The sequence below is a fragment of the Carcharhinus amblyrhynchos genome, chromosome 19 (assembly GCF_965287045.1).
Source record: "Carcharhinus amblyrhynchos chromosome 19, sCarAmb.v2.hapA, whole genome shotgun sequence".
NCBI classification, from domain to species: Eukaryota; Metazoa; Chordata; class Chondrichthyes; order Carcharhiniformes; family Carcharhinidae; genus Carcharhinus; species Carcharhinus amblyrhynchos.
Genome location: NC_137342.1, coordinates 614,316 through 632,372, shown reverse-complemented (window position 1 = coordinate 632,372; position 18,057 = coordinate 614,316). Strand labels below are relative to the sequence as shown.

The 18,057-nt window shown below is 44.5% G+C and overlaps 1 protein-coding gene across 1 annotated transcript in view; it reads right to left on the bottom strand.

The window, feature by feature from the left end:
* Positions 1–18,057, bottom strand: part of LOC145355253 (mitochondrial 10-formyltetrahydrofolate dehydrogenase-like) — a 120,685-nt gene that overhangs the window by 81,573 nt on the left and 21,055 nt on the right. The window contains exons 4-5 of the mRNA XM_080207122.1: positions 13,684–13,849; positions 5,825–5,926 (exon numbers count right to left, since the gene is read on the bottom strand). Coding sequence (XP_080063248.1) covers positions 5,825–5,926; positions 13,684–13,849 — 268 coding nt within the window. The remainder of the gene's footprint in view (positions 1–5,824; positions 5,927–13,683; positions 13,850–18,057) is intronic.

Below are 18,057 nucleotides of genomic sequence, written 5' to 3'. Positions count from 1 at the left end.
CACATGACTAGAACGGAGGAACATCTGGGTCTAGCACTCGGAGCACTCATACCATCCAAATCAAATATGAGGAAAAAGTGAGAGAAAATGGCCAAGTTAGTGCGTTCAAAGTTGGTTACTCAAGCAGCGTTGGAGTTATAAGATCACAATGCAAAGCATATTTTCCTCCAGGTCACAAAAGGTTTAGAGTTTAGCAGAGGAATTTTATATATAATGTGACAGAATTGAAATAAATGATCAAAGACCATTTTATGAGATATGGTTGTAGTGACCAATTTTATAGCATAATATAGAGAAATCTCTCCCATAGCTGAAGTGGAAGCTTTGCATTTAAAAAAAGATTTGACGGTAAATCGAAGTTGAAATTGAAGTGATATCTAGAATGCATTTTCACACCGGTTCTGATTGAGGTTGGTAGGATGATGGTATTAAAAGTAGTGATAAGTTGTTGATCAATCTCCATTTTAGAATATGCTGAAGTGACATTTACAGTGAGAATGACAACTGGCTGTAATTTAAGCACAAGGTTCAAAGTCACCAGTTCTACGAAGTGGATATTTACCAACAGCTGTCATCTTCAGTCAGATTGCTTGTGCTCTGTTCATAAAAACCTGCTGTCAAAGAGTGTTTTATAATAGTTAATCTCAAAACATGCTGTGAACCTGTGCCATTGACCCATCATTATTTGCTGGGCTGATAATGGACTGAAAGAGTTGTGTCTGCTCAGTGTATGTAAACACAAGATTTATCTGAGTCCAGAATGCTGCTGCTTATACTCATCCAACAATAAAATGATTCCAGAAACATTGTTAAAGAGGTTTGGAAATAGGCCCTTCTGCCCAACTTGTCCATTCTGCCCTTTTTTTTTTAAACCACTAAGCTAGTCCCAATTGCCTGCATTTGGCCCATATCCCTCTATAGTCATTTTATCCATGTAACTGTCTAAACGCTTTTTAAAAAACAAAATTGTACCCACCTCTACTACTACCATTGGCAGTTCATTCCAGACACTCAGTACCCTTTGAGTGAAGAAATTGACCTACTGGGCCCTTTTATATCTCTAGCCTCTCACCTTAAACCTATGTCCTCTAGTTTTAGGCTTCCCTACCTTTGGGAAAAGATATTGACTATCTAGCTGATCTAGGGGCAGCGCGGTGGCACAGTGGTTAGTGCAGCTGCTTCACAGCACCAGAAAACTGGGTTTGATACCCGGCCTAGGTCACTGCCTGTGTGGAGTTTGCACATTCTCCCTGTGTCTGTGTGGATTTCCCCCGGGCTCTCCAGTTTCTTCCCACAGTCCAAAGATATGCGGGTTGGGTGGATTGGCTATGCTAAATTGCCCCTTAGTGTCAGGGTGACTAGCTGGGGTAAATGCATGGGGTTATGGGGCTTGGGCCTGGGTGGGATTGTGATTGGTGCAAACTTGATGGACCGAATGGCCTCCTTCTGCACTGTAGGGATTCTATGATTCTACGTGCTTCGTTATTTTATCTTAGGAAAGCTTTAATTCACTTGTGCCCAGTATCTTCTAGGGATTGCAACAGAAATGGTATAAACTGATAATGAACATTATTATCAGTAGTGTTGGTGCCTGACAATTTTTGGCTCATAGCTTTTTTGCCAGGATGAGTCTAGATTGTCCATTTGCATCCTTTGGAATGAAGCCAGAATCCATGACTTACTGACTCCAGGGAAAGTAATTGATATCTACCCACCTGCAACTGATGGGGAGTGGATGATTCTTTATTTTGCAGGAACCGCATCAAAAAAAAGCACTTTTACATACAGTCATACAGTGCAGAAAAGGCCCTTTAGCCCATCGAGTTTGCATTGACAGTATCTACCACTAAAAGCGCGCTAATCCCATTTTCCAGCATTTGTTCCATATGCTTTAATGTTATAATATTTCCAGTGCTCATCCAAATATCTTTTCATGGTTGGAAGGTTTCAGCCTTCCCTTTCCCAGACAGCACATTCCAGATTCCCACCACCTTCTGAGTGAAAAAGGATTTTCTCAAATCTCCTCTGAATCTCCTGCCCCTCACTGTAAAACTAGCCCCTCTGATGATTCCCCCCTCAACCAAGGGGAACAGCTTCTTCCTATTCATCCAGTCCATTCCCCTCATAATCTTATGCACCTCAATCATGTCCCCCCTCAGCCTTCTCTGCTCTAAAAAAAAGTCTCACAACACCAGGTTAAAGTCCAACAGGCTTATTTGGTAGCACAAGCCACAAGTTTTTGGAGCACTGCCCCTTCATCAGGTGAGTAGGAGTTGTGTTCACAAACAGGGCGTATATAAGACACAAACTCAATTTACAAGACAATAGTTGGAATGCCAGTTTTTACAGGTAATCAAGTGTTAAAGGTACAGACAATGTGAGTGGAGAGAGGGTTAAGCACAGGGTTAAAGAGATGTGTATTGTCTCCAGACAGGGCAGTTAGTGAAATTTTTCAAGCCAGGAAATCTCACTAATTGTCCTGTCTGGAGACGATACACATCTCTTTAACCTGTGCTTAACCCTCTCTCCACTCACATTGTCTGTACCTTTAAGACTTGATTACCTGTAAAGACTCACATTCCAAGAATTATCTTATCAACTGAGTTTGTGTCTGTATATGCCCTGTTTGTGAACACAATTCCCACTCACCTGGTGAAGGGGCAGCGCTCTGAAAGCTTGTGGCTTGTGCTACCAAATAAATCTGTTGGACTTTAACCTGGTGTTGTGAGACTTCTTACTGTGCTTACCCGAGTCCAACGCCGGCACCTCCACATCATGGCTAAAAAAAACAATTCAGGCCTATCTAGCTTATTGCAGCATTATACACCAGATGTTTAAATTAAAATCCAAAGCAAATAAAGGTTTTACTCAAGGACAGTTTTGGGAAAATTGCATCCAGTTAGCTTGTGTACACACCTATGTCAATAAAATTCACTTTTAATTGTCCCTTCCAAAATTATTTTCAAAATGTTACATGTTTGACAGTAAATCAGTCATGGGTTCCTTTAATAAGGATTACTAAAACACAGACTAAAGTAAATTATTGATACTCTCAACTTTCTGCTTTTTAGTTTGTGTGCTGTAAATTCATTTATATTTTATGCCAGTGCTTATACCCCTAGGGTTTCCTCCAACAACTTATATTTATATAGCACCTTTAACATAACGCTCTAACCACTTCACAGGAATGTTATAAAAAAACACTGAGCCACATAAGGACATAGGTTTTATGATCATAGTCGTCAGAGTTTGAAGAAGTGAGGTCAAAACGCAAGACAGAGAAGCGTAGTGAGAGAATTCCAGAAGTTAGGGCCTAGACAACTGAAGGTGCGGCTGCCAAAGGTGATTGGGAATGCAGAAGAGGCCAGAATTAGATGAGTGCAGATATCACAAAGGATAGTAGGATTGGAGGAGATTACAGAAATAGGAAAAGGTGTGACCAAAAAGAGAGATTTGAAAATAAGGAGGAGAATTTTAAAGTCAAGACATTGCTTGACCAGGAACCAATGTCAGTGAACACAGGAGTGATCAGGGAATGGGACATTATTGTGGTTTAGACATGGGCAGCAGAGATTTGGATGACCTCAAGTTTAGAGGGTAGAATGGGACAAACATTGGGATAGTCAAATCTAGAGGCAACAAAGGAATGAATGAGGGTTTCAGCAACAGATAGATGAGATGTCACACAATGCCAAGTTATAGTCCAACAGGTTTATTTAAAATCACAAGCTTTTGGAGCTCTGCTCCTTCGTCAGATGCTGCTGAAGGACTTCTCATCTTATTCACCCCAGTCCAACAATGGTATGTCCACATCATGAGCTAAGATAGGTAAAACTGAGCCATGTTATGGCTATGGGAATAGACAGACTTAGGAATACAAATACTTCTTCTCAGGATCAAATGTGACAAAACATTTGTGAACACACTGGCTTAATCACTGGAAGTGATTTTATCTATTTTTCCTATGTGCTGGGCAGACTTGAAATTGGGGGAGTTTCAGATCTTTTAGACATGTTTGCAAGCCCCACATAGAAACACAGCCTGCAAAATTCTAAGTGAATCTGTTGCTTGTTGCAGAAGCTGATGGCGAAGCTTAAAGCACCTGGAAGCCTGCAGAGGGAGGTGGTGCGCACGTGCAGGCCTTTGCATATTAGCAGTAACAGGGGTCTGACAATGAGAGAGCTGTCAGACCCCTGCTACTGCAGGCAGCCTGAAGCAGCTCCTCCCCCTGCAATCGTGGGGAGCCTGTGGGTTGAGATACAGCCCCCATCGACCCCGTCTGCCACCCAGACTGATCATGGACTCCCTCCCTCTCCCAGCAATCGCGACTCCGCTGCCCTCCCACACCAATTGCTGCAGAGTGGCAGCAGGCCTCCTCTTCCTCCCTCCCCCCACTGATCACTGCAGAGTGACAGTTTACCCGGTGAACAGGGCATCTGTCACCTGACAGGTGCATTTATGTGCAGAGCACTGGGAGATGCTGCAGAGGTCACCACTGGATACCTGGAAAGACCTGGTGCCGTAAATTTCACGACCAAAAGGAGTGGGTGTCCACCTGCTCAATGACGTACCAGGGCCATAGGACCTCTATCTCCCTACTGAGCCTGAGGTGGCACACAGCATCTGTCATCTCATTAAATGACAAGCAGGACTTCCCCGGCCCCAACTGGTGGCTTCCTGTCCACTGGCTTTTGGGCCGGGGTGGGGATGGAGCAAGAGAAAGAGAGTCACAGGGAGAAAGAGAGATAGAAACAGAGAAACACAGGGAGAGAGAGACAAACAGAGAGTCCACAAAATTATCCATCCCAGATCCTTCACTCCCTTCCATTCCCCCGTGAATCTGGATGCGGGCAAACCAACATCATCCCCAGAGCCATGCACCAATTCAATAGGCTGCTAACTGTTGCAATATCCTTGCCTTGGCGGGCATGAGGGGCGTAAGGTGGCTGGGAGGAGGTCTCCATTTGGAACCCTTGAAGCATGGACGTTAATACACCACCTGGATATCTGGTGCACTGCCTTGCAGGAATGGCTTGATGCTCAATAGACGATGGAGACCCTTGTTTCTTTCATGTGATGGGTAGCCATTGTGGGCAGCACTGCAGAGTCCATGCAGTGTGAGAAGACTTGTTAACACCTGCTGAGCTCCTTTCATTGGGGATAAAGCAACCAGGCCTGATTCTTTTTATGGTTAGTGGAGCCTGGGACAGAACGTCAGCAGTCAGCCACAATACCTGTCCAGCAGATAGCTGGCAGGGTGACCAGAGTGACATTAGGTGGGGTTGGGAGTTCGACTTCATACTTAGCTCCTTAGGGAGTCATTTAGCAGCCAGGGGAAGGCACAAACACAAGCTCCAAGCCAGCAGCGAAACCACCCCCCAGACCGGCACAAGTCTCCCCACCCTATCCCTTACCGTGGCAGCAGCTGAGACTCCCCCTGCATGCTGGAGGTTGATGCACAGTGGTACTCACCTCCTAGCTCTCCTTTGCCACTGCTGCATCTGAACCAAACTTTTATATACCTGTACTAAGCATGCATGCCAAACTCGCTGAAATCCAGTGAAATTCATGCTAAAAAAATTTGCACACTTTCTAGCACAAAGCGGTTGGCACCAATATATAGGGGCCGAGAAGATAGCAAACTGTTTCACGCCAGGCACTGATCGGATTTTTAGCATTGCACACTATTTGCCCAGCTTGCCACACTGATTGTTGGGTGCAGCGAGGTGGTAAGGATCACAACATATAAGTTCATACAAATTATCTTCAAATTCATTCACTCATTTGCAGAAAAATGATCACAAGCTGCAGACTAATACACTACCTTTGCATTCTCTTTCTTCTGAATTGGTTCATATGTTGCTCCTTCTTCAGTTTGAGTTTCCCGAGGTGCCTTTCCGTCAGCAATTAGCTGTACAGCTTCCACCTGAAAACAGAGTAGATCCAGGTGAGATTCCTGCTTCCTGGAAACATTTCCACAGCAAACACATGCTGAACTGATTCTCCAGAGGCAAACATCACCAGATCCTGGGTTACATTACGATGTAATTTTGGCCAAAACTATTGAGAAGCGATGCTTACTCTGAAGCTTCCATTCAATTTGAACTCAAAGCTAGAATTCTCCGACCTTGTCTGCAGGTGGGATTTTCCACTCCCATTGCAGTGAATGGACTGAACACCAATTCTCCATTCTCTCTGACAGTGGCAGCAAGGTGCGCAAGCCTGGAGAATTCTGGCCCATATTCTAATCCATCATTCAATGGGCATTGGGTAGAATACACACAGGTAGAGTGCTTTGTACAAGGAATAGAGACAGAAAAAATATGATAATAGGCCATTCAGCCCTTTTGCCATTCAACATGATCATGGCTGACCCGCCATCTGAACTCCAGCGCTCTCTCCATATCACTCGACACGTTTAGAGTTTGGAAATCTACTCCCTTCTTAAATATATTCAGTAATTTGGCCATGAGTCTTCTGTAGCAGAGAATTCCACAAATTCAGCACCCTCTGTAAAGATGTTTCTTTTCTACTCAGTCCTAACTGTCCTACCCCATATCCTGAGACTGTGACCTCTTGTTTAGACCCTCCATCCATGCATTCAGTCTGTTCAACCCTGTCGGAATTTTATACGTATCAATGAGATCCCCGCTCTTTCTTCTTTATTCAAGGGAATACAGGCCCAGTTGACCCAGTCTCTTCTCATACAAAAATCCTGCCATCCCAGGAATTAGTCTGGTGAACCTTCGCTGCACTCTCTCTGAGGCAAGTGTATCCAATCCTAGAAGAGACCAAAACTGCACTTTTCTCCAGGTGTGATCTCATCTAGTCACTGTACAGCTGCAGTAAGACACCCTTGCTCCTGTACTCAAAGCATCTTGCAATGAAGGCCAACGTACCACTTGTCTTCCTAACTACTTGTACCTACATGCTTGCTTTCAGTGACTGATGTACTATGACACCCAGGTCCCTTTGTAGAGGTAACAATTCGAGAGAAAGAAGAGAGGAGAGAGACAGAGAGAAAATAATAGAATAATAAGGAACCTTGGTTCTTGAGGGATATTGCAACTCTGATAAAGAGAGAGATGTATGACATGTATCGGCAACAGGAAGCAAATAAGATGCTTGAGGAGTATAAAAAGTGCAAGAAACTACTTAAGAAGGAAATCAGGGCTAAAAGAAGATATGAGGTTGCTTTGGCAGTCAAGGTGAAGGGTAATCCTAAGAGCTTCTACAAGTATATTAAGAGCAAAAGGATAGTAAGGGATAAAATTGGTCCTCTTGAAGGTCAGAGTGCTTGACTTTGTATGGAACCAAAAAAGAGGGGAGATACTAAATGAGTTTTTTGCATCCGTATTTACTAAGGAAACTAGCATGAAGTCTACGGACATAAGGCAAACAAGTAGGGAGGTCGTGGAACCTATACAGATTAAAGGGGAGGAGGTGCTTGCTGTCTTGAGACAAATCAGAGTAGATAAATCCCCAGGACTGGACAGGGTATTCCCTCAGACCTTGAAGGAGAGTAGTGTTGAAATTGCAGCTGCCCTGGCATAAGAACATAAGAACACAAGAAATAGGAGCTGGAGTAGGCCATCTAGCCCTTTGAGCCTGCCCCACCATTCAATAACATCAGGGCTGATCTGAAGTGGATCAGTTCCACTTTCCCGCTTTCTCCCCATAACCCTTAATTCCCTTGTCTATCAGAAATCTATCTACCCGTGACTTAAATATATTCAACGAGGTAACCTCCACCACTTCAATGGGTAGAGAATTCCAGAGATTCACCACCCTTTGAGAGAAGAAGTTCCTCCTCAACTCTGATCTAAACTGCCCCCCCCCCCCCCCCCCCCATTATTTTGAGACTGTGCCCTCTAGTTCTGTTTTCCTTTCTAAGCGGGAAGAATCTCTCTACCTCTACCCTATCTAGCCCCTTCATTATCTTATATGTCTCTATAAGATTCCCCCTCAGCCTTCTAAACTCTAATGAGTACAGGCCCAGTCTATTCAATCTCTCTTCATAAGCTAACCACCTCATCTCTGGTATCAGACTGGTGAACCTTCTCTGTACTCCCTCCAAGGCCAATATATCCTTTCGCAAATAAGGGGAACAAAACTGCACACAGTACTCCAGCTGCAGCCTCACCAGTGCCCTGTACAATTGCAGCAAGACCTCCCTGCGTTTATATTCTATCCCTCTCGCTATAAAGGCCAACATTCCATTCGCCTTCTTGATCACCTGCTGCACCTGCAGACTGAGTTTTTGCGATTCGTGCACAAGGACCCCCAGTCCCTCTGCACTGTAGCATGCTGCAGCTTTTCACCCTTTAAATAATAATCCCTCCTACTATTATTTCTACCAAAGTGGATAACCTCACATTTGCTAACGTTATATTCCATCTGACAGGTCCTCGCCCACTCACTCAGCCTATCCAGATCTCTCTGCAGACTTTCCGCGCCCTCCATGCAATTTGTTTTTCCACTCATCTTCGTGTCATCAGCAAATTTTGTTACCCTACACTCAGCCCCCTCCTCTAGATTGTCTACGTAAATGGCAAACAGTTGAGGCCCCAGCACCGATCCCTGCGGCACTCCACTAGTCACCAACTGCCAACCAGAAAAGCACTCATTGATTCAAACCCTCTGCTTCCTGTTAGATAACCAATCCTCAATCCACGCTAACACTTTACCCCCAACTCCATGTACCCTAACCTTCTGCAGCAACCTTTTGCGAGGCACCTTAACGAACGCCTTCTGGAAATCTAAAAACACCACATCCACCAGTTCCACTCTGTCTACCACACCAGTCATATCCTCATAGAAATCCAATAAATTCGTTAAACACGACTTCCCCTACACCAATCCATGCTGCATCTGCTTGATCGAACCATTCTTTTCTAGGTGTCTTGCTATTTCTTCTTTGATGATGGATTCTAGCATTTTCTCAACTTAAGCTAACCAGCCTACAAATCCTTGCCTTTTGTCTGCTACATTTTTTAAACAGCGGCGTAACATTAGCTGTTTTCCAATCCGCCAGCACTTCCCCAGAGACCAGCGAATTTTGATAAATAATTACTAAGGCATCTGCTATTACTTCTGCCATTTCTTTCAGAATCCTGGGATGCGTTCCATCCGGTTCCCAGGACTTGTCTACCTTCAGTCCCGTTAGTCTACCAAGCACTACCTCGCTAGTAACAGTAATTATATTAAGGACCTCATCTCCTACCATCCCTCTATCTTTAATATTCGGTAAGCTATTTGTGTCCTCTGTGAAGACCGACACAAAGAACTTACTTAAAGTCTCAGCCATTTCCTCGTTACCCACCGCTAAATCCCCCCTCTTGTCCTCTAAGGGTCCAACATTCACTCTAGCCACTCTCTTCTTTATATATTTGTAAAAACTTCTACTATCATTTTTTATATTTAGAGATAGTTTAGCTTCATACTCTATCTTTCCTTTCTTTATCGCTTTCTTATTCATTCTTTGATGTTTTTTAAATCTTTCCCAATCTTCTAATTCCCCACTGTTTTTAGCCACTCTGTACTAATCACCTTTTAATTTAATACTCTCCTTTATTTCCCTCGATAACCACGGCTGGTTACCCCTTCTCTTACAGCCCTTCCTTACCATCAGAATATATTTCTGCTGAGTACCAAAAAAGATCTCCGTAAAAATCCTCCACTGTTCTTCAGCTGTCCTACCAACCACTCTGCGCCCCCAATCTACATTCGCCAATTCCACCCTTATCTTACCATACTCCTCTCTCTTCAAACAGAGGACACTGGTTTGGGACTCTACTTTCTCATCCTCCATCTGCATCAGAAATTCAACCATACTATGACCACTCGTCCCAAGAGGATTCCCCCATAAGATGATCCCTAGTTCTACCTGCCTCGTTACACAGTACCAGATATAAGATAACTTGCTCCCTCATAGGTATGGCAGATATATTTAAAATGTCGGTATCCACGGGTGAGGTGCCGGATGATTGGAGGATAGCTCATGTTGTTCCGTTGTTTAAAAAAGGCTCAAAAAGTAATCCAGGAAATTATCGGCTGATACGTTTGACGTCAATAGTAAGTAAATTATTGGAAGGTGTACTAAGAGATAGGAGCTACAACTACTTGGACAGACAGAAACTTATTAGGGAGAGTCAACATGGCTTTGTGCATGGTAGGTCATGTTTAACCAATCTATTAGAGTTTTTTGAGGAGGTTACCAGGAAGGTGGAGGAAGGGAAGGCAGGTGGATGTTGTCTACATGGACTTCAGTAAGGCTTTTGACAAGGTCCTGCATGGGAGGTTAGTTAGGAAGGTTCAGTCACTAGGTATACATGGGGAGGTAGTAAATTGGATTAGATATTGGCTCAATGGAAGAAGTCAGACAGTGATAGTGGAGGATTGCATTTCTGAGTGGAGGCCTGTGACTAGTGTGTTGGGTCCATTGTTGTTTGTCATCTATATCAATAATCTGGATGATAATGTGGTAAATTGGATCAGCAATTTTGCTGGTGATACAAAGATTGGAGGTGTAGTGGACAGTGAGGAAGGTTTTCAAAGCTTGCAGAGGGATTTGGACCAGCTAGGAAAATGGGCTGAGAAATGGCAGATGCAGTTTAATGCAGACTAGTGTGAGGTATTGCACTTTGGAAGGACAAACCAAGGTAGAACATATAAGGTAAATGGTAGGACACTGGAGAGTGCAGCAGAACAGAGGGATCTAGGAATACAGATACATAATTCCCTAAAAGTGGCGTCACAGGTAGGTAGGGGTCATAAAGAGTGCTTTTGGAACATTGGCCTTTATAAATCAAAATATTGAGTATAGGAATTGGAATGTTATGGTGAGGTTGCATAATAAAAACTTGCCTGGGTTTGCAAAACCTCACTTACTGTACTGTCTGGAGACAATACACATCTCTTTAACCCGTGATCAGTGCTCCGCAGCTGGAGTACTGTGTGCAGTTTTGGGTGCCGTACTTACACAAGGATATTTTAGCCTTGGAGGGAGTGCAGGGGAGGTTTACTAGGCTGATGCCGGAGTTGAGGGGGTTGAGCTATGAGGAGAGGCTGAATAGATTAGGCTTGTACTCGTTAGAGTTTAGAAGAATGAGGGGAGATCTCATTGAGACGTATAAGATGATGAATGGGATGGATAGGATAGAGGCGGAGAGACTCTTCCCGCTCAGAAAGGACAGTAGGGCTAGGGGGCATAGCCTCAAGATAAAGGGGGGGCGGTTTAGAACAGAGTTGAGGAGGAACTTCTTCACTCAGGCAAGTTTTTATTATGCAACCTCACCATAACATTCCAACTCCTATACTCAATATTTTGATTTATAAAGGGTGGTGAATCTCTGGAATTCTCTGCCCGTTGAAGTGGTGGAGGCTGCCTCGCTAAATATTTTTAAGACGCGGGTTGATGGGTTTTTGATGAGAGAGGGGATTAAGGGCTATGGGGAGAGGGCGGGAATGTGGAACTGAGCCACGACAGATCAGCCATGATCTTATTGAATGGCGGGGCAGGCTCGAAGGGCTGGTTGGCCTACTCCTGCTCCTATTTCTTATGTTCTTATGTTCCTTCCACTCACATTGTCAGCCACTTCAGGTCTTGAACAGCAGGTTAGGTGTAAGGATTCGCATTCTAATCAGTAATCTCTAAACTGTCTGTGCTTTATATGCTCTGTCTGAGGCCAGAACTCTCCATTCACCTGACGAAGGGACTAACCCGAAAGCTTGTGAGTCTATTATCAAATAAATCGGTTGGATTAAAACCTGTTGTCAGACTTTTTACTGTGTTTACGCTAGTCCAACGCCGGCATACCCACACCGAGGTTGCATAAGACATAGGTGAGGCCGAATTTAGAGTGTTGTGTGAAGTTTTGGTCACCTAATTACAGGAAGCATATTAATAAGGTTGAAAGAGTGCAGAAAAGGTTTACAAGGATGCTGCCGAGACTTGAGAAACTGAATTACAGAGAAAGGTTGAATAGGTTAGGACTTTATTCCCTGGAGCGTAGAAGAATGAGGGGAGATTTGATAGAGGTGTATAAAAGTATGATGGGTATAGATAGAGTGAATGCAAGCAGGCTTTTTCCACTGAGACTAGGGGAGAAAAAAAAAACTAGAGGACATGGGTTAAGGGTGAAAAGTTTAAAGAGAATATTAGGACAGGCTTCTTCACACAGAGAGTGGTGGAAGTGTGGAATGAGCTGCCAGATGAGTGGAAAAGCAAATTGCGTGGAGGGTGTGGAAAGTCTGCAGAGAGATCTGGATAGGCTGAGCGAGTGGGCGAGGACCTGGCAGATGGAGTATAATGTTAGCAAGTACGAGGTTATCCACTTTGGCAGAAATAATAGTAGGAGGGATTATTATTTAAAAGGTGAAAAGCTGCAGCATGCTACGGTGCAGAGGGACCTGGGGGTCCTGTGCACGAGTCGCAAAAACCCAGTCTGCAGGTGCAGCAGGTGATCAAGAAGGCGAATGGGATGTTGGCCTTTATAGCGAGAGGGATAGAATATAAAAGATAGAATATAAAAGTCTTGCTGCAACTGTACAGGGCACTGGTGAGGCCGCAGCTGGAGTACTGTGTGCAGTTTTGGTTGCCGCACTTGCGGAAGGATATATTGGCCTTGGAGGGAGTGCATAGGAGGTTCACTAGGCTGATACCAGAGATGAGGGGGTTGGACTATGAAGAGAGACTAAATAGACTGGGTCTGTACTCGTTGGAGTTTAGAAGGATGAGGGGGGATCTTATAGAGACGTATAAGATAATGAAGGGGAGGGATAGGGTAGAGGTAGAGAGATTCTTCCCGCTTAGAAAGGACAGCAGGACTAGAGGGCACAGCCTCAAGATTGGGGGGGGGGGGGGCAGTTTAGATCAGATTGAGGAGGAACTTCTTCACTCAAAGGGTGGTGAATCTCTGGAATTCTCTGCCTGTTGCAGTGGTGGAGGCTACCTCGCTAAATATATTTAAGTTACAGGTACATAGGTTTTTGATAGACAAGGGAATTAAGGGTTATGGGGAGAAAGCGGGAAAGTGGAACTGATCCACTTCAGACCAGCCCTGATCTTACTGAATGGCGGGGCAGGCTTGAGGGGATAGATGGCCTACTCCTGCTCCTATGTCTTATGTCCTTATGTTCTTATTGGTGAATGCGAGCTCACTTTTAACATTTAAGAAAATCTTGGACAGGTAGATAAATGAGAAGGGTGTGGAGGGATATGGTCCAGGTGCAGGTCAGTGGGACTGGGCAGAAAAATGGTTCGGAACAGCCAGGAAGGGCCAAAAGGCCTGTTTCTGTGCTGTAATGTTCTATGGTTCTAATCGCTGGCTGTCATAACTTCATCTATGTCTTAGAGAAAGCATCATCTGGATAGTGAAGGTAGCAAAGAAGAAGGAAGTGCCAGACGTGCCAGAATCATCGGAAAAGACAAGGGCGACAGATACCACGGAACCTGCAATTTCCCCTCTAAGCCATTCACCATTCAAACTTGGAAATATATCCTTCACTGGTTCAAAATCCTGCAACTCCCTCCCTAGCAACACTGTTGGTGTACTTACACCACATGGACTGCAGTGTCTCAAGAAGCCAGCTCATTACCACCTTCTCAAGTGTAATTAGGGATGGACAACTAAGTGACTGTGATGCTCATGTTCTGAGATTGAATTTGAAAGAAGTCCTTACCATTGCTGTAATTCCTTCAGGGTACAGGAAGCGGTTGTACAATGAATCCACAGTATCATTTGGGTCAATATCACATTGCCTCTGCAGAAGAATGGGTCCAGTATCCAATCCATCATCTGCCCAGAAAATGGAGAAACCTCCAATTTTATCTCCATGAATAAGAGTCCTGTACAAAAAGAATCAATGATTAAGCATTTCTCTTTATAGTCTTTGTGGCCCTGATTTTAATTGCTCTGCCTTGGGGAACCCAGGCTATGGGGGTAGGGGCACAGGAGTTGCATTAACAAACAGGAAAGGAAGTGAGGACCTGTCCTGAATCTGCAGATTGGCATAGCCTATTGCTGTGTGTATATCCCACACATAATAATGATGAATCCAGACTCTATCAGCCTGAGGCCAAAGCAATGGAACAGTGATAGTTCTGCTCATCATAGCATTAGAAGTTTACAGCTCAGCAAGTGGCCACGCTACCCATCATGTCTGCACCAGCTGAAAAATGAGCCACCTAGCCTATTCCCATTTTCCAGTGATTGGTCCATTTCCCTGCAGGTTAGGGGACTTGAGGTGCCTTTCCAGACACCTTTTAAATGAGCTAAGGGTTTCAGCCTCTCCAGCTGAGGGTTCTAGACCCCCACAATCCTCTGAGTGAAAAAATCTCAGTTCACTTCTCCTCTTCAACTTGATATCTATGGCCTCTAAGTCACTGAATAGGTCCTTTCCATCCACACTATCCAAGCCTCACAATTTTCTAACTCTCAATCAAATCTCCTCTTAGCCTCCTGTTCCTCATAGCTGCAATCTTGCTGGGGCAAAGCTTGTAACCTGAGCCTAGAAAGGCCCAGCAGTTAAGTCTGAAACATAGTTTCCATGAAAACATAGGGCCAAGCAGGGCTCAGAATGTTATTTTGTGCTTCTGCTTACACCAGGCTACTCACTGCTGCCCAGTCACTGCCTCCCCTCCTTGAAAAATTCTGCGCCCCAGCCTGCTCTCCTCCCAGGTGCCCATCTCTTGCCATTCCATACCCTCCCATGCCAATCTCCAGCCTACCCTCTGCCATCCAACTCTCAGCTCAGGAATAGAGAGCAGGATTAGGCCATTCAGCCCATTGAGCCTGCTCCACCATTCAATAAGATCATGATTGATCATCCACTTCAATGCCTTCTCCCAAGATATCCCTTTGTCATTGGTATTTAGAAATCTTGAATCACATAATTAAACATACTCAATGAGTGAGCTTCCACAGTCCTCAGATAGAGAATTCTAAAGACTCACAACCCTTTCAGTTAATTAACTTCTCATCTTGTTCCTTAATGACTTCCTCTTTATTTTGAAATTGCTCCCTGGTTCTAGCTCCCCAACCAAGGGAAACACTTACCTGCATCCACTCTGTCTATTGTTTTAAATAATTTGTAGATTTCAGTAAGATCACCTCCCACGCTTCACAGCACAAGAGATTACAGGCCTAGATTCCCCAATTTCTCTTCATGAGACCATCTCACTATCCCTAGAACAAGTCTGGTGAACATTTGTTGAACTCCTATGGCAATGATATCCTTCCAAAGGTAAGGAGATCAAAGCTGCACACAGTACTCCAGGTGCAGTCTAGACTTCGCTACCCTTGTACTCAAATCCTCTTGCCACAAACTCTAAAATTCCATTAGCCTTCCTAATTGCCTGCTGCATCCATATGTTTGTCAGTTTCAAAGTTAAAAAAGCAAAATATCCACTTCAGTAATTCTAATGACTTAACTTAACCCACAATCCTCTTAAAAAAATCATTTTTTCTTCAATGGTTTTGAAGACCTTGAAGTAACATTCAGATTAGATTAGACTAGACATCAATTTTGCCAAGTTTAGAAGATAGTCATGGTGTATCACACAAGCCCAGCTGATCAGTAAAGCTTCATTGAAGCAATCTCGAAGTGAGATGAAATGATGTTCCGCAGGGCTCTGTACTGGGAATTTGGAAGATGATGTAGCTGGTCTGATTAGTAAGTTTGCAGATGACACAAAGATTGCTGGAGTTGCGGATAGTGATGAGCATTGTCAGAGATTACAGCAGGATATGGATAGACTGGAAAATTGGGCGGAGAAATGGCAGATGGAATTTAATCCAGATAAATGCGAAGTGATGCATTTTGGTAGATCTAATGCACGGGGAAGCTATACAATAAATGGCAGAACCATCAGGAGTATAGACACACAGCGGGATCTGGGGGTGCAAGTCCACAGAACCTTAAAGGTGGCGGCACAAGTGGAAAAGGTGGTGAAGAAGATATACGGCATGCTTGCCTTTATTGGACAGGGCATAGAGTATAAAAGTTGGCATGTGATATTATATAGAACATTGGTTAGGCCACATTTGGAATACTGTGTCCAATTCTGGTCGCCACACTACCAGAAGGATGTGGAGACTTTGGACAGAGTGCAGAAAAGGTTTACCATGATGTTGCCTGGTACTAGCTATGAGGTGAAATTGAATAAACTACGGTTGTTCTCCTGGAAAGATGGAGGCTGAGTGGCGACCTAATAGAAGTTTGTAAAATTATGAAGGGCAGAGATAAGGCGAACAGTTGGAAGCTTTTTCAACTGTCAGAAATGACAAACACAAGAGGTCACAAGTTCAAGGTAAGGGGGGGTGCAAGGTTCAATACAGATATGTGGGGGATTTTTTTTTTTTACAAAGAGGGTGGTGGGAGCCTGGAATGCATTACCAAGCAAGGTGGTTGAGACAGACATGCTCGGATCATTTAAGACTTATCTAGATAGCCACATGAACAGACTAGGAATAGAGGGATACAAATGGATGGTCCAGTTAGGAACACATGATCAATACAGGCTTGGAGGGCCGAAGGGCCTGTTCCTGTGTTGTATTGTTCTTTGTTCTTTGAGACAACAGATGCACTCCCAAGTGCTGTCTGTACTCAGTGAAAAGATAAGGCAATGATAACATTTCTCCCTGATCATGAAACCTTAACAATCAAACAAACTTCCTGGCGCATTTCCTGATCTAATATTTGCACGTAACGAACAGCATCCACTCCGACAGTGACTGATACTCTCTCCTCCCTCATCTCATAAGAACATAAGAACATAAGAAATAGGAGCAGGAGTAGGCCATCTAGCCCTTCGAGCCTGCCCCGCCATTCAATAAGATCATGGCTGATCTGTTGTGGCTCAGTTCCACTTTCCCGCCCTCTCCCCATAACCCTTAATCCCCTCTCTTATCAAGAACCCATCAACCCGCTTCTTAAAAATATTTAGCGAGGCAGCCTCCACCACTTCAACGGGCAGAGAATTCCAGAGATTCACCACCCTTTGAGTGAAGAAGTTCCTCCTCAACTCCGTTCTAAACCGCCTCCCCTTTATCTTGAGGCTGTGCCCCCTAGTCCTACTGTCTTTTTTGAGCGGGAAGAGTCTCTCCACCTCTATCCTATCCATCCCATTCATCATCTTATACGTCTCAATGAGATATCCCCTCATTCTTCTAAACTCTAACGAGTACAAGCCTAGTTTATTCAGCCTCTCCTCATAGCTCAATCCCCTCAACTCCGGTATCAGCCTAGTAAACCTCCTCTGCACTCCCTCCAGGGCCAAAATATCCTTGCGCAGGTGCGGCGCCCAAAACTGCACACAGTACTCCAGCTGCGGCCTCACCAATGCCCTATACAGCTGCAGCAAGACCTCCCTACTTTTATATTCAATCCCCCTCGCTATGAAGGCCAGCATCCCATTCGCCTTCCTGACCACCTGCTGCACCTGCAAGCTGGGTTTTTGCGACTCATGCACAAGGACCCCGAGGTCCCTCTGCACCGTCGCCTGCTGCAGTTTTTCGCCACGTAAGTAATAGTCCTTCCTACCATTCTTCCTACCAAAGTGGACCACCTCACACTTGCCAACATTAAATTCCATTTGCCATTTCCTGGCCCATTCGCCCAGCCTATCTAGATCCCTCTGCAGACTCTCCACACCCTCCGCACAATTTGCCTTTCCCCCAATCTTGGTGTCATCAGCAAATTTCGACACCCTGCACTCGGTTCCCTCCTCCAGATCATCTATGTAAATGGTAAATAGCTGAGGCCCCAGCACCGACCCCTGGGGCACCCCACTAGTCACCAACCGCCAATCCGAATAGCACCCATTGACCCCCACTCTCTGCCTCCTATTTGACAACCAATCCTCTATCCACGCTAACACCCTACCCCCAACTCCATGTCCCCTGACCTTCTGCAATAACCTCTTGTGAGGTACCTTGTCAAACGCCTTCTGAAAATCCAGGGACAACATTTGGGGACAACATTTCAGTAATCAGTACCAATAATAGCAGCCAATTGTAATAACTATTAGATCAATCCATTTCTTCAAGTGGAGAC